General features: G+C 44.9%; 1 protein-coding gene across 4 annotated transcripts in view; it reads right to left on the reverse strand.

The window, feature by feature from the left end:
• LOC116311274 (partitioning defective 3 homolog) overlaps positions 1–23,734 on the reverse strand; it is a 354,699-nt gene that overhangs the window by 81,537 nt on the left and 249,428 nt on the right. For all 4 annotated transcript variants that reach the window (XM_039617400.1, XM_039617399.1, XM_039617401.1 and 1 more), the window contains one exon: positions 1,769–1,897. In XM_039617400.1, coding sequence (XP_039473334.1) covers positions 1,769–1,897 — 129 coding nt within the window. The remainder of the gene's footprint in view (positions 1–1,768; positions 1,898–23,734) is intronic.

Consider the following 23,734-nt stretch of genomic DNA (forward strand, 5'->3'; position numbering starts at 1 on the left):
TTACCTTATTGCAGGGTAAAAAGGGGGCAGGCTTTATGAATTAATCTGTTTCACCTCTCCAATGACTCCTATTTTGAATCACTAAAAGCCCCTGTCACAACTGTCTGCTCCAATTAATGACAGCGAATGTCAGCTGAGCTGGGAGTCTGGCCGCGGCCCATCTGACCTGCTGTGCCGGCTGACGATTGCCAGCTTGGGAAGCCCAATGCGTTCTGATCCATAATTTCATAAAAGCCCTCTGGAACGCCGCGTCTCGGTGTCAGCAGTGCAATCAATCACAGCACGAGCCGTACACGTTAGAGCTACGACAATCAAATGTAGCACCTCGGGAGTGTAATACAGTAGCGCTACCAGAAAATACAAGAAGTAATGGATTTCTGAGCCGTCACCCTGCTGAACCCCGGTGCTTTGAATATCGACTTGGCTCCGTGGCAGGTTGGTTTATTATTGCCCACCACAATTTCCCTCAGGATCCCCTTTCCATTAACTGAGGGACAATCCTGGTCTGGCTGAGTGATGGGATTTGGGAACAGGTACAAAAGGAAAGAATTAGGCTGCTCTCCTGCAGAGGAAGCTGGGCTGGGAGCGCACACATGCAGAACAGACACAAACAAGACGGGGAATGAGGATGTACAGCGAGACAAAGCGGCGGAGAAAGAACGTCAGCTGTGAAAGACGAGATTTAAATAACGTGGACGCGTTTGGATGGAGGTGTGGGAGGGCATGTGCTCCACATATCTCGTGCCCACTGTGTCTTTGTTGATTCTGCTGCTTAGCATGACAGCTCTCTGGGAGCTGCTCAAAGAAGAAAGATCTGGATGGACCACCAGAGCCACCGGTCTCCAGAGCGCGCTGATGAAAATGTGTTGGGCCACCAGCCAGAGGGGGGTCATACCCTCAATGGAGAGAGGACCTTCATTGCAACTTATAGCTGAATACCGGCAAGAAATGCATTACAGCTTTTTGAGCAAGGCTTCCAGATGTTCCTTTCAGCTGAGAAGAGGGCCCTTTGTGACATTTGTATGTGTTTGTGTGTGTGTGCTTGCAGTTGTTTGTGTTTTCGACAGCCATCTATCCTTCTCTTCCTTCGCTGCAACAGCGAGCGCTATCAAGTCCTATTGTTTCTATTCAATTAGCTGCCATTACCAACGGCAGTTTGATTACTGAGTTCATTTGGCTGGCGGAGAACAATGGAGGCAGCAAGCTGTCTTTTTCTTCACCAATACTGTCTAGCCCCAGAAGAGAATGAAACGGGGCTCGTCTGTGAGGGATGAGGCGCAGGCAAGCAAAACCGACGCCTCGCCTCGGTTCGTTTGGACGTCCCGGCGTCCACGGTGCCAGAGGACAGAGGGCCAAAACAGGAGGATGAAAAGGAACTGTGTATTCTTGAGCGATTAACAACCTGGGCGTGCTGCAGGGGAAGACAAATGGTGCGCTACATCGATTTCGCTATTACAATGAGCACTATTCAATCATGCTAAATCCACAGGGGCCTAAGAGCACCATTAGGAGGTCAGCGCCTCCGAATGGCACAGGCAACAACAATCTATAAATGATCTATTTAATGTACTGATATAAAAGAAAGGAGGGCATTTCACAAATTGACATCAGAGTGCTTTCCCAGAATTTCCCAACTGTGCCTCTGCCATTTTGTTAATTAGGTAGTTTGCTAATTTTCCAGTAATCACAGTGGGGATTTTTTTCTTCCCCACTTTGTTCAGTTTAGACTGAAATCATTACAGTGCTGAAGCTCTCTTTGAGTACTCACCTCTCTTGTTCTAGCCTCATCTGCTGGGTCTCCTCTTCTGATGCCTGCATGTCCTCTGCTTTGGATTTAGTGGAGCTCCTCCTCTCCATCTTGTCATCCGGCCGCTCGTCCTTCCGGTTCTTTCCAAACCTGGAAAAGAGAAAAGTGTGGTGTAGATTTAAATAAGATCCCAGACTTTAGTACTATTCAACTGAGTTTTTATATACATATATGTACAGTATGTGTCTGTGTGTGTAAACAGCAGTACATCTCTTCCTTTGTCTAGGACGTTCAGGTGAAACAATCAGTAGGAAATTCAAGTGTCAAATTGTCAGGTTTGGGTTCATACTTGGGAAACAGCTCAAAGGGATTCTCCTTGGGAAACCATCTGTTATTGGAGGAATAACTTTAATATGAATGTAATCAGAATGCATCAAGACATATCAAATGATAAGATGACACGGTGAAATCCCACCCTACCAACTGTCCACACAACACAGCAGAAAAGATTCAGCTAAAAAGTAACTCTGCTTCCACTTTTTCCTTTGTAGTTCATTACATTGTGGACCACATATGGCCCACTTGAAAGCTTCCCTTTCACTTAGTGTAAAGAACTTCAATTACATATTTAGAGCCTTCTGTTTGACGCACATGGTTTAGATGTTTGAAAGCTGTGCAACCAGGACAGCTGGAAAGCTGACTGCTATCTCTAACACTAGCCAATGCAAAGTCAAAGGAGTTTGCAAAGAAAAGCGTCTGGACTTCTTTAAGTTGCTTGAAGATGTTTCACCTCTCATCCGAGAAGCTTCTTCAGTTCTAAGGTCAAAGGGCCGAGAGTCCCAGATTTAAACCCAGTAGCCAATGCAAACTTTTACAATTTAATGACATGAGTGAGACACTGGTCTGGACCAGTATGAGGCAAGGTCGAGAGCATGATTCTCGTCAGATACGCTATGCACTGGGCAAGTAAAATGACTGGACAGCAGCTGAAGACTGAGCGCGAGAAAATGATAAGGAGAAGAAAACAGATCGCAGGCTTACAGCTGACGGGGGAGTACGGGGACCGCACAGTCCCAAATAGCTCCGCTATCTGATTCCATCGTCTGACTTCATCATCGTGGATGGCAACAGCCATTTCACATGTGCGCAGGATTACGAGATAAAAGAGGAACTTCATGATGACATTGGAACAGCAAAGGCAGTTTTATGGAAGCACGATGTCATACCCTGCTCCGTGATGAAGCGAGCCGTGGAGGAAGTGAAAAAGCGAAAAGTGCAAGACATATATAAAGTGGAAGGATGAAAGATACCAAGGAAGTGCACATCTGTACACCACACAGCAGCTGTATGCACGGCACACTCTGTCTGCTCTGGCATGACATCATGTTGCTCTGCTGGTGATTTGGCCTGTTTTTTTTGTCACAGTTTTTTCAGTACAGACATTTGCAATAGCTATAAAACAAATGAATCCAATCATCAGTCAATCATCTTTCACAAAGCTCAGTGGAGTTAAAAGTGTGACATGAGAAAAAATTTAACAAAAAAAAGGGCTGGAATTTATTGATCTATCGGAACAAAACTCGGCGTTCCTGCATTACAAACACAGACATCGCTTCTGATGTCCCCTCTGGGCTTTTGTTTTTTTGACCAGTCCCCTCTAACTTCAGACAGAGAAGACATCAAGCTCTGCGGGCTCCAAGCCCCACGATGCTGGGGATGGTATGGTGCCAAGTTTATTATACTTTTTTTCCATAGCTGTTCTTTATTTGACAGTTTGAGAACTTTCTCTAAAAGCTGAAAAAAGATTACATCAGACGTGGTTCACTTAGGGCCGGTGAAAGGAAATATATTCATGAAATGGGAGATCGGTTCCCTCAAGGATGTTTATTATTCTACTTTACATTAAAAGCAGCCTGGACCTTTGTGCAAATGGCTTCTCTTTTGGTAGCACCTGTTTTGGAATTGTAATCTTTCGAATGTGCTACAGGAGACCCGAGTTTGTGGCTTCGTAAAGAGCCCAGAGGCAGAGGGAGTGATATGTGGGCTCTTTTGTAGCACAGATAGCATACATTACCTGATTAATTAATCAACAAATGGCTCTAGTGAAGGCATAAAACTCTGTGCTAGAGCTGGGAATGATAATAATAATGAACCTGCTATCTATCATCAGGGCAGGTGACAGCTTCCCTGGCTTCCCTTCAAGGACTTTCATTAACTTCCTGAAAGAAGTTGACCTTTCTGTTTTCAACACATAAATATGCTAAAAAGCACGATCACTGGAAAAAAGCTCATGTTGTCTGTGAACAGTGACCCGAATGTATTTGTCTGCAACTAAAAGAAGGTGATTTGTGTGCAGGAGCGCCCAAACTTTCCATTGGGGCTACAAAGTTTTAGAGGTCGATCCCCGATCCAGTGGGAGCGCACCATCAATCTTTATTAGTTTATAAGTGGATAACGGGGTGCACAGCTGGAGAGAACAAGTCACGCTGCAGGTGTGTCCACATCTGTTTGAGATCACATCGAAGTTTCTGCAGCATCAGTAAGGTGCAAAGTTATTTGTGTGATTAGTGGGCTTCTCAACACTGTGGTGGAGCTGTCTGCCAACAAGGTTAACCTCATGTCTCGTCAGCTGGTTGATTGGTTGGTTGGACGCCCAGAGCTCAAACTTTTCCTGAGCTTCAGCCTATGCACCCTGTAACTGGGATGCTTACTACACTCCATTCTGACTTGGCTAAAGTTAAGAGTCATGTAGACATTTGCATCAGTAATATGCTGGTGATGGCCATGTCACCCATCTTTTTTCCTGCTGCTCACGTATAATTTAGGGTGGCACAGTAAGGTGATACTTGTGTGGAAAACTGTGCTCTGCTGACTCTGACTTAGCTTTCCTGGTGAGTAAGAAGCAGCTTAGTCGTCTTCAATGATTTGTTTGTTCACTTCTGGTGAATAAGAGCATTTTTCACTTTTCAGCTACTTTTCAGAATCTAGTAATAGACTGTGCTCACACTACGGTCACATCAGCTGTAGTTTTAAAATGCTGAATGCTGCCATCAATAACTCAGACAACAGCAGTGGAATATCCAAAATTATTCACAAGAGAGCTACTGACTGCATCCTTTTTCCTCCATTTTATCTTTGTAGTTGGATCTGTTCAGAAAGGTCTCAGTAACTCATGTGCAGAGTGCAATTGTTATGTTGTTATTCCCAGTATGAACATTGACAAATATACCTGTGCACTACTTAAGCGGTAGTAAAACACTATTGCCCCATAGTGTATATAAAAATACCTCTTTTAATTCTAAAATGTGACCTATGAAAGTGAACTAGTTTAAGTCAACTTGTAGTGTTTATGAAGTGTGAACTGTTTCTCTCTCTCTCCTTTTGTTTTTACTCAATCTCTTCCACTCATCCACTAAAAACATAAAGTAACCTTAAGGGAGACAAACCTCTGCCCTCAACTTTTTTCCCCTTCATCTGGATCGACACCTGTACAGTGAGCAAAGTCTTACAGTATAACATACTGCAGATTAAGCCGAGCAGGACTCTGGACACGCAGCAGCTCCCACATGAGAAACTACTCTCCCATCGCAGGTGGCCAGAGGAGGAAGGATGCAGAGGTGAAGCACAGGTGAAGTAAAGGTTCTGCACTGCTTGAGCTATTAGAAGGCTACTGGGACACTTGCTGGCTTACAGCGCGGCTCCATCCTTTATATGAACAGTCTGGGTCCCTCCAGTGGGAACCACGGGAGAGCAGAGGACTATACTAATGCCAGCATTATATTTAACACTAGCTATTTTCCCCAAAGGAAAATATGAAGCTCCTTGGCATCAGCGATTGTGTGTACTGTATAAACATGGCAAAACATATTGACTTTCATACCTGTCTCTGAAAGACAAGTGTCACAATTGAGACCTGAAAGGAATCTAATAAAAAACAGTAACGATTTGGAGTTAATCAGCATCAGCTGGCACGGGGAAACTCGAGAATTTCTCCATAAAACTCTCAAGCTAGTATTGGCACCTTGGCATTAATCGGCAATTGACAGCGAGGCCGATGAGGCTTGATAATAAGATATTGACTGGCAGCTGCAAGTCGGGAGTAGAATGACGATGGTGTAACTGTAGCATACATAGCACTGATTTTACCCTAAAGGTCTGGCCAGCTTCCTAATGATTGGACTGCACTACGGTGTAATCTGGAAATTGCCATAAGATTTTAAGAGCAGAAACTTTTGACCTGGAGGATAGGAATTCTTGACCTTCGGGACAACTTGATACTTGATGCTTACAGGTCCAACTTCTGATTCCTTTACAGATTCTGGATCAGTTCTCTGTGTCTGTCTGCCTGAACAGTGCAGATTAGGAAAAAGGCTATGCTGTCATGAGCCTAACATCACTATGCTGCAGTGCACTGAAGAGACCAACTATTGATGAAAGAGAACTGTAATATTTGTAGGGGTATGATGCCAGCATATCCTTCAACATCAACTCAAACCTTCATTTTATTACCTCTCCCGAGGAGGTTATGTTTTTGGCAGCACTGGCACATGTATTCTGATAAAACCTTGTAGGGGTGTAGAGTAGGGTCATGTTAACAATCTATTAAATTTTTTCTCACATACACCAAGACCTTCAAGGTCATCTTAATGATTTATTGGTCGGAAATTGACAAAAAGGCCTAGAACTTAAAAACTATGATTCTAAAAAGAAAATGTAGTGACTTACATCATCATAAAGCGCTGATGTGTTTTTTTTCTACCCAGTATCAGTCCACCAGACCGAAGCAGTGTTTAATGATCCACCTACCTCACTGTGGCGAGTAGCAGGTAAGAGTGATAAATACACAAATACACACAGAGGCAGACGGTGAGATGAGACGCAGATTGCACAACTATCATGTGTGCAGAGACGTTCCGTAGCAGATGCGATCAGCAATGTAGTCGCATGCAAACAGAAACTAGACAAATTCAGAAAATATTTACGACTCATGGGACGCATTCATTCAAAGCCCGCGCTACTCTGGGCTATTTATCACTTTTTAGTCCTGATAATGACTGATTGGCTATCAAAGCTCATTTGGATGATGCGTAATCTAACATGCAGCAGTAAAATATGCTTTATTAATGTTATAATGGCCACAGATTTGATCAAATGTAGAAAGCAAAATTGAAGCATTCAATCCAAGTGTCCTGACTTTGACATCTGCAGTCAGCAACTGATCAAATAAAATGTTTTCAAAATGCTGTCACACATTAGGCGTTTTACTGAGTAGCAGCCTTCCCTGGATTTGTCTGCTTCCATTAGAAAAGGAGTCAGTAAATAGGTACTCCATTCAGCGTGATACATCATCATACATCACAGAAAGCAGAAGGGTTTATACCACTGGCTGTGGATGCCTCATACATCATCTTCATCGATTTACAGGGTGATAATTCTTCAAGGCTGCAATGCAACAGAGGAGTAAAAAGTCAAAGACAGAATTTCAAAAGATATGAGGGGGGGGGAGAGTAAATTATGCAAAGCCTTGAAGCCAGTTTGATTGTTACAATCATTTAATCTGGGGAGTGGATTAGAAGGGAGCTAATCTGTTTTGACATCTTCTGTGGGGAATTTCGCAGTTTGTTGCTGACTTAGGAAGAAAAGACAGGGAAAAAATGGCTGTCTATTCCTCCTTTGAAAATTTGTGGGATTTTTGAAAGTGAACCCGAGGGTGTGATGGACCACACGGCTTACCCCGGAAACGATGCGCTCATCATATGAGGTGTTACATTTTTTGGTATTATTCAAACCTGCAAATGGAACTAGGTGAGCGAGAAAGGAGGGGGGGAAAATAAAAATGACTGCATCTATCAATTTGAGTAAGTGATGAGAAGATAATTTCAAGGGCAGACAGAGACAATCATTATGGTTTCTGCTCAGCCAACCTGAAAGTTAATCCAAATCTCCCAGGGCGAAGTCCCCGGCAGACATCTGATGTGGTGTCTGAGCCCCCCATCCCCTCCGACTGTATTTGTGGCAGTCAGGAAGAAAATAAATTTTTATGCCTCCACCCCTGCATTTCATGGTGATAATCTATAAAGCACCATTAAAAATACTCCTTTCTCTCAGAGAAAAATCAAGACTTGTGATTATCGTCATATTGACGGGGGGGAAAAAAGTAAGGAGAACAAAGTTAAGACAAGTACACACACACATATGCACACAAGCAGAGATATAGTATGCTCTGTCTAACTTCAGTTATTCCTCTCCAATGCAAGCAGTAAGGAGCAGTACACGATTTCTAAACACGGCACCCAGGGCAAGATACTGACAGTGGCATGTAATTTTAATAGCGCCTTGTTAGAAGGGCCAGACTTTTATACATTTGTCTTCGCCGGATAAGTGTTGTTGCAGCTTTGGTGAGTAAACACTCTCCACCTGAGGTGAGACACATAGCTGTCTCATAAAAACAATAAGATAGAAAAAAGAAAGTAAGAACTTTTTTTTCTTCTCTTCCCTGGGAATCACACTGTGACCCAGCGATCGTTAACGGGCATTAAAGGCGCATTCGTTATCGTAGAGTGGCCTCAGAGTAACGCCGCCACCGCTGGTTTCCTGGGACACCAACCCCACAGAGGTATGGGATGATGCCTCCAACAGCCGCTGGCTGATTATCTCCCTCCCCGTGGAACTCATTATCTGCAACCTGTAATGTCAGTCAGTTCCTTCCTTGCTCAGACAGACCTCTTGAACTAGAATGTGGAATTCCTCAGGAAAGCATTTTCCTTAATATCTTAAGGAGCAAGACTGCAACCTTCCATGTGTCAGATCTTTGAGTTCACAGTGTCTTGGGGTTGGTGGTGGTATAGCATGCACCTTCAGAATAACACAGCCCTTAATACTTCTGCACATCCGCTTGCCTTTTATAGAGACTGCTTCCCACAGGTCACAGCTTTTGCCTCATTGGATAAGCCCGTGTGTACACTAAACCAATCAATTTCCTTCAGAGAAGCTGTGGACAGCTGTTGTTGATTGGCTGCAGCTCTGGAGGGAAGTCGGGCCTAATTCTTCCAGTGATGGTGTGAAAAAAGCAGGAGCTGGGGCGTAGGAGGAGGGAGGATGGGAGTCAGAATGGTTCATCCCATGCGAGACGGCGATGGGTTCTGCACCGTGGAGGCATGACATGCATTTATTCATGACATCAGTGCACCACACCCCAGTAGGGGGACAATGCCACAGGAAAAAAACAATTTTCCCCGGAAAGTTTTACACCTCTTAGGTCTGTCAGCTGAACAGCAAAGACAGCTGTCACGTTGGGGATCGATCAGTTTCAGTAATGTTTTGTGTGTTTTTTTCTCCCCACACTGAAATAATGACAAAGAAAAATATTTTACAAGTATATGAACCATACGCAATCTGGGATCATTTTGCTTAAACGTTCTATTTCTCAACCAATATCACTGTCTCGACACATTTACCATAAAGAGGTTATTGAATGGAAATGAATTCCCTGACAGATGCATTGAAATTGGTGCCATACCACCTTGTAGAAAATTGGTTTTGGCCTTAAAATGCATCCCTTTTCCTGCCATCTCAGACAGTATTTCCTGTTCTCTGTCAGTCAAGCTTCCAGTTTTTTTCCCTCTCTCTTCACTATTCTTTTACAAACTTTACCCAATGTCCTTAACTCAGTTTTTCTTTTAGATTTTCAAATTCCAGCATGTGAGAATCTGATTTTAACTGAGAAACGTTCTTTTTGGTCACAGAGACCATAGAAAACACTCCCTCATCTATTTGGTCCGGGAGATGAGGCGTTCATGTTTCCCAATAAGATTTTCAAATTTAAATCCATCTGATCGCAGAGCCGTTTCCACTTTGCCTCGGCCCATTTTAAATGAAAGTGCTTGGACCTGCATTTGTGGATGGTACAGTAATCTGAAGCCCGTGCAGCGATTTCTATCACAGAATTGTTTTTAATGCAGTGAAGCCAAAAGATTGACTGTCCAAAGACCATTCTCTGACCCTCTTGATATTATGATCTATGATATTCTATGTTGTAGATTACACATTAAAAGTCTTGCACAGAATATTATTCTGAAACTTCTCCATAATTCGTAGATGCAGTTCTTTTGCAGATTGGTGAACCTCTGCCTCTCTAAGATGCTCTTTGTATACCCAGTCATGTTAGCGATGTGCTGCCAATGAACCTAATTAGTCATAAAATGTTCCTCCAGCTGTTCCCTTTTAGCACCACTTACTTTTTTTAGCCTTTTATTGACCCAATGTTGCCATCATCAAATCCAAAATGAGCTAATATTCTTCACGGAACAGTAAAATGTCTCCATTTACAACACTTGATGTTTTTTGTGTTTTATTGTGAATAAAATCTGGGTTTATGAGATTTTTTTGGATCGTTGCGTTCGGTTTTTATTTACATATTTTTTATACACATTTTTATTGAAGCTGTACATCTCAGTGAATGGCTGAGGCTTGTTTCTCTGCCTCCAAACTACCAACTATCAGAATCAAAGCAACTGCTGAACTAAACACACGCGCATGTCTGTGTGGGAGAGTCTGCATATCTATTTACAATCAAAAAGTTTCCATGTGTGGGTTGTATATTTGCAAGAAAGCAAAAAAACAAAACAAAAACCCACAATCCATTCATTTATTCTGCACTAATTATTCATATTTAAGAAGAACAGGGTACACACAAACACCCGTGCATGTGTGTGTGTTTATGGTCTTTATGTTTATGCGTGTGCCTGTATATCTGGGAACAGCTTGGCTTTTCCATATTTCAAGCTGCCTGTGCAATACAAAGGACAAGGCCCAGCCCAACATGATTGCCTTTAATGTTTCGCATAAATCACCGAGTTGTGCGTGCGTGTACGTGCGATTGTTCGGAGGGGAGGGGAGTTTCCGCGCACACTCGGAGGAACAATTCAAACCCATGACACCCCTGATTAAAGCCTCTCATTACAACACAAATAAACAGTCTAAACACATTCATACATCCATTTGTTAAAGTGTATGAGCGCAGCGAGGAGGGAGTTTCTGAAGGACAATTTACACAGAGGCACTTGAGCAGCTTGGAGGGAAGTTCAGGTATTGAATTGAGGCTTTGAATGCGTGTAGTTGTGTGTAGCTTCTGATCATATTTCCCTGTGATGATGTTCTGTTTGATTTATTATTTTCATTGCTCATCTTGCACAGTGTCTTTCTCTTGTGGTGCACAAAAAACTGAAACATATAATTACGAAGAGCCATAAATTGTAGATGAGAGACAAAAAGTTCACATACAATCACATTTGACTTTGAATGTATAGCCCACCTGACCCCTGAGGGTGTGCTGTGGTATGTAAGTGGTTCTGTAAGCTGTGAGGTGGGGCCTCCTTTGATCAGACTTGTTTGTCCAGCATGTCGGACAGATGTTTGATTGGATTGAGATCTGGGGAATTTGGAGGCAGAGCCAACACCTTAAACTCTTTGTTGTGCTCCTCAAACCATTCCTGAACCATTTTTGCTTTGAAGCAGGTTGGTATGTGGCAAAGTAACATCTACATGGATGGTAGGACCCAAGTTTTCCCAGCAGAACCTTAACCAAAACATCACACTGCCTCCATTGGCTTGCTTTCTTCCCATAGTGCATCCTGGTGCCAGGTGCTCCCCAGGTATGCGACACACGTGCACCCTGACCCAAACCTCTAGCCATCACAGTGTAAATGGCAAATGAACTGGTTCTTATATAGCACTTTTCTACTCTGAGCACTCAAAGCACTTTATACAACTAATTCATTCACCCAATCACACTCATTCACACAAGCACGTTTTTTCTAAGTTGTTAAGTGCTTACTAACTAACATTCATACACATTCTCACTCCGATGGATGCATTGGAGACCAACATGGGGTTAGTATCTTGCCCAAGGAGATTTGGCATGCAGACTGGAGGAGCCTGGGATCGAACTACCAACCACCAACCTTCCGGTTAGTAGCTGACCTGCTCTACCACCTGAGCTAGAGCCACCCCTGTAGCTCAGGTGGCTTCTAACACATGAACGTTGAGGAAAAAATGTTCACTTGCTCCCTAATATATCCCACCCACTAACAGGTGCCCTGATGAACAGATAATCTGTGTTATTTGCTTCCCCTCACAGTGCTCATAATGCTGTGCCTGATCGCAGTATGCTATCCACACACCCTCACCCAGGGATGCAGTGATGGAGGAGGAGAGGGTTTTATCAGCAGAGGAGCTACAGTAGGTGGCTCAGGCTGTGACCTAGATACAGTACAGCCTGCTGCATTCCTAATGGGCCATTTTGATCACTGCCACTGTCTGCGTCCTCAGCCAGGCTTCTGCTGCACACCTCCAACACAAACCTTCGACATTAGGCGAACACAACACCCAAAGTCTGCTCAGCTCTTTTAATGGCGGAAACTTCAACCGCAGATGTCAAGACTGAATTTTTGGAATAGCTCTGCAAACTACCGCAGATGTGCACAAACTCATGAGAACTGGAGTTTTCTGCTGATTGTTGGTTTGGCGATGGGAGTTACAGCTGCTTTCACCTCCTATGACTTACACCGATTAGAACGTGTAGGTGACGGGGAAAAAAAACAGCTTATGATTATTGTCATGATAGAAGATTATCTCAAATTAATTTTATTCATCAGGCCTTTTGTCTTCCCTGCTTTGGTTATCCCTGCTTCTCGCAATTGTTTGCCAACTCATTTACATGCCGATGAGTCTGCAGACAGATGTATTCGGTGACGCTCAAATGCCTGATTTGCGAGACCCTCGCCTGAAGGACGGGCAAAGGAGAGAAGCGAGACAGGTTGTCTGCCTTGTAAACGTTAGACTTTGAAATGCATGCATGGACGCACGGCGGCTCAAGCGCTGCATTTTCAGCCAGTTGGGGGAAGGAGACAGCAAAAACCGCTGATCCGTGATATACATCGCTCCCAGCATTCAGAGGGAGACGGGAGAGGTCTTTCTGTCAATGCCACAATGAATCTCCAGGGCAGATTGAAGGAGGAGGGAAGGAGGGAGGGACGTGTGAGGATACATGGAATTTTTTTACAAAAAAAGAGTGCGGGAGTGACAGTAATGGTAAATAAAGTGAGGATAAGCAAGCAAGGAATCCTGAGGAATCTCAGGGATAGTGACTGCACATCACGAGCAAGGTTAGATAAATAACCCTGGACACTCCTCTTCTACAGCTGAATGAGGCTGATGGTAAAAACACTGCGAAGGACAGAACCGTGACCCTTACAAAAAAGCTGCATGTAGCAGCCGTGACCCTTACAAAAAAGCTGCATGTAGCATTTTTGAAGTGAGAAATCGTTATGAAAACAAACAAATTAGGCATGCTTAATAGGATCAGATATGTCTCTACTGCCCACGTACTGTATGTGCTTTAAGTTGTCAAAGCTTGCCAAAACTGTAATCCAGTTTTCAAACTACATTCACAAAACTTCAGTGTAGTCAGGCAAAACCAGACGTTTTACCTGTGCTCACACCCACACAACGTTTATAAAACGCCACTGAACATTCATTACACAGTACATCAAGAAAAGGCCAGTGCACATTGTTCAGAACATGTAGCTTTCATGAGTAAACAGTATGATAAATGCACTCTCAGACTCTTTGTTTTTTCTACTTTTCATACGGGCTGCGGTTACATGGAATTACACAGAACTCTATGCAGGTCTCCTCCGCTGCCTCTCACATTACATCTGTTTATTGCTGCCCCATTCCTGATTGGCTGTGCACTCTGAACTTGGCTTATGATGGTTAATTACATTACTGGCAACAAGTATGACCCATTAAAAGCTTTAGAAATGACATATGTGATATAGGTGTGTTTACATTCTGCAAACTGTGGTTGATAATATGTAAAAATGTCTTAATGAGAGAGAATTTGCACAGTTCTGCAGCAAGGTTGCATGAGATCTGCAAACAGTGTTCACAACACGCTGAAAATTGTTCAAGGTTTTTAAAGAGTAGCTGGTTATTGTACTGTTTTACAAACCTTCCAGACCTTCATGTATGACCTTCCTTATCTTCCAGCTCTGATAAATAAAGGACACACTCCTTGCAGTACCACTAAAAGGTGCCACCAAATGTCGGCTAGAAGCTGCCGAACTTTAGACTTTGGAAAAACGTCTTATTCAGCTGCAGCTATAACATTGTTTGTACTCAATTAGCTCTGAAGGGCCTTGAACCTGACACAATGTGGATCTGCAGGTGGAAATATTACCTGGCCTTTATCTGCTGCTGTGGATCGTTTCATCCATCATCACATACTCTCCTCCTCCTCCTCTCTCTCCCTCTAACTCACACACATAGCTTTGCACTCTCCACCTCCCCCACTCACAAAGCAATGGTTGGCGTGTGGGGCGGGTTGATGGGGCGCTCACATATGTTTGTATGGCAGCGAGAGTCCAATTAAGATTCCTTCATGAAAAACACAGGGAGGAATGAAATCCATTAATCCAGCTATGAAAGGAATCTGCATCTCCCTGACACGCTTACTGAAGACTTTTTTAAAAAATGATCAGAGAAAAAGAGAAAAAAATAACAGACAATTTCACTCTACATGCTGAACGCATGTAGAGACGCTGCCAGAACAAGAGGAATATGGTTCCTGGCTTTAACTGGCTGCCTTTGATGGAAATCAGAAGTGTAATCCAGCATCGATTGATATTACCTTTGTAATTCAAAAGCTATTTTTCCAGCTCTTTTTTTTTTCTCCGTTGTCTTCGCTGTGATCGTCCTGTCCCCCACTACTCATCTTCTCACTCACATGTTAAGGTGTGTGCACAAATCAGCAGGTGGAAACTCAGTGAATGGGAAAGGTCATTTCAGCTGAAGGCCTCTGTTTCATTACATGCTAAGCCTGGTGGATGGGTGAGGAGACTAGTAATGACTGCTACTGTAGCAGGCAGCCCACTTAATTTGCATAGGACATGTGGGGGAGACCTCTGTCTCCATAATATCAAGCATGCCTTGCATTTCTAATTCAACGTATGCTTTATCTTTTTCCCTTCTCCTATAGACCACAGACATACATTAATATGGTTTATTAAAGGAAACATTAGCGATTCATTTGTACTATTTAGAAAAACACAAAATGGGATTGTGCCTTTCTCAGATCCACATTCATGTTCTTAACGCTTTCTCATTATTTTTAAATCTGCCTGTCCTCTGAGATTCCAGTTGCATTGAACAGCCTTTCTCTGATTGATCAAAGTAGGGGAAAAAAATAACATCAAAGTGTCTCAAAGTGTGAAAAACAAATCGAGAGCGAGAGGCAGAGAGAGAGGGAGGAAGTTAAGAAACATGAAGCGGGTTCTTTGAGAACATCAGAGACCTGAGAGGTAGGGAGGAGAGGAGAGGAGAGGAGAGGAGAGAAGAGTAGAGGAGGAGAGGAGAGAAGAGTAGAGGAGGAGAGGAAAGGAGAGAAGAGAAGAGAAGAGAAGAGAAGAGAAGAGAAGAGAAGAGAAGAGACCTTTGACCTTTAACACACCTTTATTACATCAATACTTCAACTCACAACCAGAACTGAAAATGAATGCCAAATCAACATATTAACAACCCTCCCCTCCCACCATCAACCCCACCCAAATACAATAAACACAGAAAACAAAACAAAACCAGAAAACACTCCATCCGGCACTTTTCAAAAAGTCAAACCTAAATTATCATCAGTTATTTTGCACAAAACCCCATTAATGCCCCAAATAGAGACAAACTCTTCAATGTTGGACACCATCTTGTAATAAACAAACTCCACTTTCAAACGCGCACCCACTAACCCTTTAAACATAAGTTCCAAATTAACAGATCCCGTTCCCTTCATTTTGTTCCTCCTTGTGAGCCATATACTCATCTTCGCCTGACCTATCAAAAAATTAATCAAACAAACCTTCCTACGCTGCGCTGCAGAGTACCTCGGACCCAGGATAAAGAGACCCTCCTCCAAAACACTCCCAAGGCCAGCAAGCCACTGCCGCAGCAATGAAAAAAAGGCCAGCTAGCCTGGAACAGCCAAGCCACAGGTGCTGCAGTGTTTCCTCGGTCAGACAGAAAAGACAGTGGTTCCCGTTCGTGGATCCATATGTGCCACGTGTCTGTTCGTAGCCACGGCCCCATGCACGATTCTCCACTGGAGATCCGCACTCATGCGTTTCTCTATGGGAGGTTTGTACAGGGACCTCCAGCTGCCCCTCGGAGATGACCCCGGAGCCAACACACCTGACCACCTCGACTCCAGAACACCAGCCAACAATCCCCTGTTCAGCACCTTTACAGCCACCTCATATATAGCCTTCTTTGAAATCCTTGACAGGTCACCCAGAACAGGTGTTCGAAAGGAAAGAAGAGAGCCCTCCTCCTCATCCTGCTCCCCAACTGCAGCACACACAGACAGCAAAGGGAAGTCAGCTGAACTTGGTTGACCACCTGCAGAGCGAGTCCCCAGCGCAGCCCTTACGAGTCCAGGAAGACCACCCACGACTTCTTCCACCAGCTTCTCCAGAAAGCGCAGAGACCTGATCCCAGTCTCCTGAGCCAAACTGGCAGCCGTTTTCCACTGCCCTGCGTCCTCAGGTCCGCCAGCTTGGTAAGACCAGCATTGACGAGGAACCTCTGCACACTAGCAGTGCTGAGCATCCGACTTGGCACCAAGGAATTGTAAAACAGAGGCTCCTCACCAACATCACCATAAAATTGAGAACAGTCTCTCTGTACTTTAAAAACAGTCTTCCAAGCAGTCAAAACAGACTGGTAAAAAACAGAGGTCTGCGAAAGGTCCATGCCAGTCAGGTCTATGAGAAACAGGTGCTTGTCATATGTAAGTTCCTTTATCCTGTGAAGCAGCGTAGATGCAGTCTTGAACCAGGGTGGCTGTTGTCTTTGATAAAGATAACGCTGTGCTGCCTGAAGACGGGCACGCTGTGACACGGCTGCGAAGGTCGATCAGACTCTGACCCCCCTCTGACACAGGTAGAGACAGCACAGCAGACCTGATCCAGTGAAACCCTCCCCAAAAGAAATTAACCAGTCGTTTTTGTATCTCCTTGAGAAGAGAGGCTGGAGGTTCAACAACAGTGGCACGGTGCCAGAGTACAGAAGCGGCCAGGTTGTTAACAACCAAAGTCCTTCCCCTGTAAGACAACTGTGGCAGGACCCAAGTCCATCGAGACAACCGGGCAGCAATCTTTTCAACAACACCCTCCCAGTTCTTCCCTGAAAAGCATCAGTTCCCAAAAACACCCCAGACACTTCAGTCCCTCCCTGTTCCACTGTAATTCTGCGGTAACACTGGCTCCTCTTTATCAACCCACCTCCCAAAATGAAACCTTCACACTTTGACCAGTTAACCTTTGCGGAGGATGCTCGCTCATACAAGTCCAGTGTCTTTCTGAGTGTTGTAACATCACATTGACTGGTTAAAAAACCGTAACATCATCAGCATAAGCAGACAATTTTACTGGACTTCCTGCTTCGGTAAAGGTAAAACCTAAGAGTCCCTGTCTAAGATGGTGTAAAAGGGTTCAATGGCCAGTGCATACAACATACCAGAAAGAGGGCATCCCTGCCTGATGCCCCTCAGAGCCGGAACAGGCCGACTCAACCCTCCCCCCACCTTTAACATAACAGCAGCATTTGAATACAACAATTTGATCCAAGAAATGAAAATGTTCCCGAACCCAAAAGCTTCTAAAGTTTTAAACAAATAGTGGTGATCAACTCTATCAAAGGCCTTTTCCTGATCCAGAGATAAAACCCCACATCCAAGCCCTTGAGCTTGGCCAGATCAATAATGTCTCGAATTAAAAACAAGTTGTCCATAATAGTTCTTTCAGGGACACAGTATGCTTGATCCACATCAACAATCATATCAATACAGGTCTTCAACCTGTTAGAAAGACATTCGCAAGAATCTTGTAGTCCGTACAAAGCAAAGAGACAGGCCTCAATTTTTGAGCAAGCCCAGGTCCCCTTTCTTGGCAGTAAAGTCAAAACTGCCCTTGTGCAACTTGTTGGCAAGATCCCAGTGGTCATACAGTACGTGAAAACCTCATAAATGTCCTCTCCCATCAGCGACCAGAATTTTGGTAAAATTCATGGGAAGACCATCAACTCCTGATGACCGACCACCGTTAAGTTGTTGAACCGCTAAAGACATCTCCGCAAAGGAAATAGCAGACTCAACACAGCCGATTCAGCCTCATCCAGCCGTGGCAGCCCCACCAGCATCTTCGTCACACATTCAGGGTCACACGCGTCAGCACTAAAAAGGCCGGCATAAAAGTCAATGGCAAGCTTCCTCATTGCCACTGAGTCAGAAGTCACCTTCCCATCTGGAAGCCTCAAGTACAACATTTGGTGAGACTCTCGAACCCTCTTCTCCAGCTTAAAAAGAACCTCGTCGGGCATCTATTTCCTTAATAGCAGAAATCCGAGTCCCTAACAAGAGCACCCTTTGCTCTCTCGTGAAGAAACTTGCCCAAAGCCTTCCTCCTACTGTCCCAGGTAGTATTCGTATTGACCGTCCCACTTATAACCTCAGTCTCTAGCCTCTTGAGCTCTCGTTCTAAGTCCTCAAAGTAGTCCTTAACAGTGGCTGTTGCATGTGATGTGTATTGTTGACAAAAAAGCTTTACCTGTGTTTTCCCCACCTCCCACCATTGAGCCAAGTTGCAAAAATCCATTTTCCTTAGTTTCCAGTGGCACCAGAAGTCAGAAAAGCTTGACAGAACGCTTCATCATGAATCAGCTGCACGTTAAAAGCGCCAGTGCGAACAGATGTTAGAATGCATCAATAAAGAAATATCTGCAGTCACTAAATGATGATCAGAAAAACCAACAGGTGAAATCTCCGCTTTAACTAGCCTATTATTATACGTCTGGTTGATATATAACCTATCAAGCCTAGCTGCCGACACATTACTCTCAGAAACTTTTACATATGTATACTGTCTGGTTGTGGGATGGAGCTGTCTCCACACATCAGTCAAATCATTCTGAAGAATGACTGTAGACAAAAGTGAGCCCGAAGGTGGGTGAGGCTCTCCTGTGTTTCTGTCAACCGAAGGGTGGGTCGTGCAATTCCAGTCCCCTCCACCACTATTATTGAACCACTGTTTAATTTTGATAACTCATCTGTAATTTTTACGAAATAATCGCACACGACCCGCAGCTGAGGTATGGGCGTAAACATTCATAAAAACAAAGGATATTCCCTTGATGGTTGCTTTTACCACCTGTGCCCTTCCCTGCTCTATCTCACAGACAGAAACATGTGACAGTTGAAGGTGCCTAGAAAATAAAATTGCTACACCCGCACTGAGGTTGGTACCATGACTCAAAAAAACCTGCCCACTCCAACTCATTCCCCATGCTGTCTCATTATCTATAGTGCTATGTGTTTCCTGTAAAAAGAACACATCGATGTTTTTGTTCTTGCTAAGCTCCACTAAGACTGCACGCCTTTCCCTATCCCTACCCCCATTTATGTTGAGCGTACCTACTCTCAAGCTCGCCATATAAGACAGAGAGAAAAGGAGGAGAAAAAGAGAAAAGACAGTGAGACGCTTCCAGAAAGACACCCTTAGTGCTCCAAACATTTTGCTATGCGTTTAAAGGAGTTTTTCCACGTTTTCCCTTCTCAACTTAGTCAAGATCTTTTAAGACGGAATCTTTTCTGTTTGCTCAATTGTTCATAGCCAACAACTCTCCTTATTTTCAAAACAGATTTTATAAAAAGATCAACATCTGGAAAAAACTCAGTGACTTCCACAGACTGCATACCAAATGTCTCATCCAAAAAGCGGTTTATATCTCCCAAGGAATACGACTGCTGATGGTCGTCTTGCGAAACAACATCAGAGCATTGAGACAGGGAATCATCTTCCAACAAATCGTCTTCCTCATTTTCTGCGCTCAAAGAACCTGAAATTACACTCGCAACACCCACCTCACTTGCCGTTGCTTTGGTCTGCCCACTGTCCTGATTGTCCTCCACACTTTCCCTGTCCTGTATGTCATTGCATCCATCCTCCACCTCATTGGTCGCCTGTACTACCCCCTGTTCTTCTAGCGCAGCCTGTGGAGCACTGGCTGCGACCTCCATTCCGTCACCCGGCGCCGCTAGCGGCTCGCCGATGACAGCGCTGCTCGTAGACGGCTGCTCGTCCGCACCGCTGCGAGCCGGCCGTTCTCCCGTACCGGCATCTACAGCGCGCTCCTGCTCACTTGCCCCACTAGCATGAACCTCCTGTTCACGGCGCACCTCCTGCTCCTTGTGAGGGCAGGATGAGCGTTTATGGCCAACATCACCACACTCAAAACACTTCATGCTACCTGCACTGGCGTAAACAGTATATAAGCCGTTTTCATACCGTACCTTAAACGACACTTCCAGTGTCTGCGAAGGATCGGTCAGGTACATGAAGGCCTGCCTTCTTAGTGACTGAACGTGCTGCAGCCTGGCGTCTTTGCAGCCAAGACGAACAACCCTAAACCCACTAGCAAACTTGCCAAAGCGGGTCAGTTCTTTTTCAAGTAGGTCATTCGGGATGAACGGCGGGACACCGGACACGGTGACCCGCGTAGATGGCACAAACAGTGGCGAAGCAGCCACAAACAAATCATCCAGAACGATCCCCCTTTCAACTAACAGGTGAACCAAGCGCTCCTCACGGAGAAAAGCAACCACAGCCTTGTTCATCCGAGAGCCATAAGTTATGTTCTCATGGCCCACCTGTTCACCAACAGCTAGCAGAACCTGCTCAACGGTGTACTGTTGGGGTGCCACCACCCGGGCCCCATGTCTAATAGACAGGGGAGGCGAACCCTCACTGGGGAGGGACGCCATAACCCAAGGTAAAACCGGCCAATTAACTAAAGTCCTTCACTTCACACAACACAATGAAATAAACGTGCCTTACCTTTTAACCACCCATAAGCCCAAAGTTTTCTGGAAAAAACAGTCCAAACGTCCCAAACTCACTCAACAGCTCCACGCACTCACCACACACCTTCACACACCCATTCACTCACACTCCCAGCATGCAGTGCAGGAAGGAGAGGAGAGAAGAGGAGAGGAGAGAAGAGAAGAGAAGAGAAGAAGAGTCTCGCATGTCCATTGGTGCATCTGGTTGAGATTCCGCTGGGGTTGGATCATTAGTAGTCATAGGCCTGGTAGAATATGGAGGGGTGCGCTGCTACACTTAATTTGAGCTCTTTAATAACACACTTTATGAATTCAGTCATGTTTGCAGCCCTCTGCAGGAGACACAGTGTGAGAGACATCGGTGGATCTCATTTCAGGCCGACAAGATTTCAGATTCAATTAACTCCATCATGCAACACCACCTCCCACACACACACGCACGCACGCACACACACACACACACACACACACACACACACACACACACACACAGTAGCCTCATCACTACTCCCCATTCTTCAAGGTCTATCTTGCAGCACTGCATGATCATTCTAAACCTAATTACTTCAGGGCTGTCTGATGGAGGTCTAGCACTGCCCAATCACATTTGCATCGAGTGGCCAATAGCAGAGGAAGTGCAACCGGACAACCACTGTCCCCCCCACCACTCCCACCCCCGCCGGTTATTAAAGTTCACCACTCCTCCTTCCGTCCTTATTCCCATCACCCGGATCCTCTCCATCTCTAAATGTTTCAACCCTCCAGAAAAAAACCGAGGCATTCAGGGTTACAAGATGCAAAGTAACGTTCACCCTTAAACTGTCGGGCACAAGAGTTTTGTTTCACCCTTTCCTTCTCTCGTCAGTGCATTGTGTGACAGTGGTGCTAATATTCAGTGGGAGACTGTTGGTAGCTGTTTGGCCTCCTGCCGGGCCTCTTTGGTAACATGACTGGCAGGAGAGTAATGGGATGTCGCACTCAGAGTGTAGGATGGATGGATGGATGGATGGATGGATGGATGGATAGATATATACACCCCTTTAAAGTTAGGGCATCACGTACTGACTCGTGAAGGGAGGGAGTTTTGTAAAAAGGTGTTCTCCCTCTGAGAAGTTGAAAAGGCCGACCTGCTCTCTCTGTAGCGCCCTCAGTGACATGATATTTCTTTTAGCCGAGCAACCATTTGAAGGTGATATTGAGGCATGACTTTGCACTTGGCAAAGCTGACAAGTTCAGCATTAAGTCCCCTCTGAAATATTTATCCATGACAGGAGAAATTTGTAGATCCTTCCCTTCCTCTCCGAGGTAATATCCGGAAAGAAAAAAACAAAAACAAAAAAAACACAAAACACTGGCCACTCATCACTATTCGCAATCCAAAATAAGTTGCTTTTAACACAATTAGTTTTCCCGCGTTAATATTTGTCACGTGGCTTCAGATGTCGTCGTTCTCGTGCTTAATGCTGCACCCCATCCTTCCCTTTAGCGGCTCAGCATCGACATTATGATGAGTTAGGCAGAGCAAAAGAAGAACAATTATCGTTTTCTCTCAGATTACATTCAGCAGATGTCAAGGCCCACATGTGGAGGCGGCTAATTGCTGTCTCCAAATCAACTGTGGCATCATACTACAAGCATATGCGAGCATGTGTGTGTATCTGTGTGGGGAAAGTGAAGGTGCTGAGGGGTGTGTTAGCTTGAGAAAGTGTGTGTTCTTGTCTGTGTTGCTCCATTAGCTCTGTGTGTGTGTGTGTGTGTGTGTGTGTGTGTGTGTGTGTGTGTGTGTGTGTGTGTGTGTGTGTGTGTGTGTGTAAAAGAACAAAAACAAACCAAGTTAATGTGTATATCATGTCAGCGTACTAATGATCAAACTGGCTCACCCGCCATCAGCCGTTCACACCCACATGAGCTGAAAGGATCACACGGCATAAAGACACGAAGCTGCATGGCAACACAGACTACCCACTCTCATGCCTCACAGAAGGCAATCATGGTCATACAGCATGGCATCCATATTCTCGGCATATTCACAAATGCAAACACACGGGCACCGCCCCCACGCGCCGAGAGTGCGCTCCCGTGCTACCTAAGAATAATAAAGATTGAAGGATGGAAAGCAACCCTCCGTTCCAGCTCCCGGTTCTCCCTCATCTCTGTCTGCGTAGCCTCGAGTGGGGTTGCATTTATGGGGAGGAGCAGGCAGATGAGCTCCCTGGGGTGAGAGGGGAAAGGGGTGGAGGGTGCACGGCTGTCATACTGAGCTCCAGTGTCGGATGGCTTAGCGAGAGGCATGCCACTGATCAGATTGGTGGATCGGTGGGGAGGATGGGTGGAGGGAAAAGAAAGAAGAAAAAAAAAGGAGTAAGTATGCATGGCTGAGGGAGCTCTGGGGAGGAAGGGTGAGGGGCGATGCCACATCCCATTAACAGAGTCTTTTCATCTAACATGCACAAGGCAAACGCACATTACACACATCCAAACGTGCAAATCTTACATGCACCTTGAAGAAGCTTGAGCATGCACGCGTGCACACGTGCATGAGCGCAGGCATGCATCGCCAAAGATCCCCGGTCTCCCCCCGCAGGCGGCTAGTAGCACGATGCCGTGACTGTCGCTCTGAAGTGCTCCCTTCTTCCCTCATTCCGCCTCTCCCGTTTCCTTTTTATCCGTCTTTCCCACTCTTCTTTGGTGCCCCAGTTCACTCCAGTGCACACGCTCCTTCTCTCGTTCCAGCCTAACCCACCCCACCCCCACCTTTTTCTGCTCCCCATTTCCCATCCCAGCTTTTTTTGTTTTTTGCACCCCTCACCCCCGTGTCTCCTTGATAATGCTAGCCTACTTTTTTTTAGAGTCTGTTGCATTTCAAAACAACAAAAAACTGTTAACTGAATTGCAATAAGAGAGGGTTGAATACACAGAAATACATTTTCACAGGCACACCCACACACTAATAATGCCTACTGTCTAAATTAATATACATATATAATAAAACCCTCGTGCCTCAGGTTTGATTTCTTCCTTTTTTCCCTCCTTTCCACCACAGT

This window comes from Oreochromis aureus, linkage group 9 (genome assembly GCF_013358895.1).
Source record: "Oreochromis aureus strain Israel breed Guangdong linkage group 9, ZZ_aureus, whole genome shotgun sequence".
Lineage (NCBI taxonomy): Eukaryota > Metazoa > Chordata > Actinopteri > Cichliformes > Cichlidae > Oreochromis > Oreochromis aureus.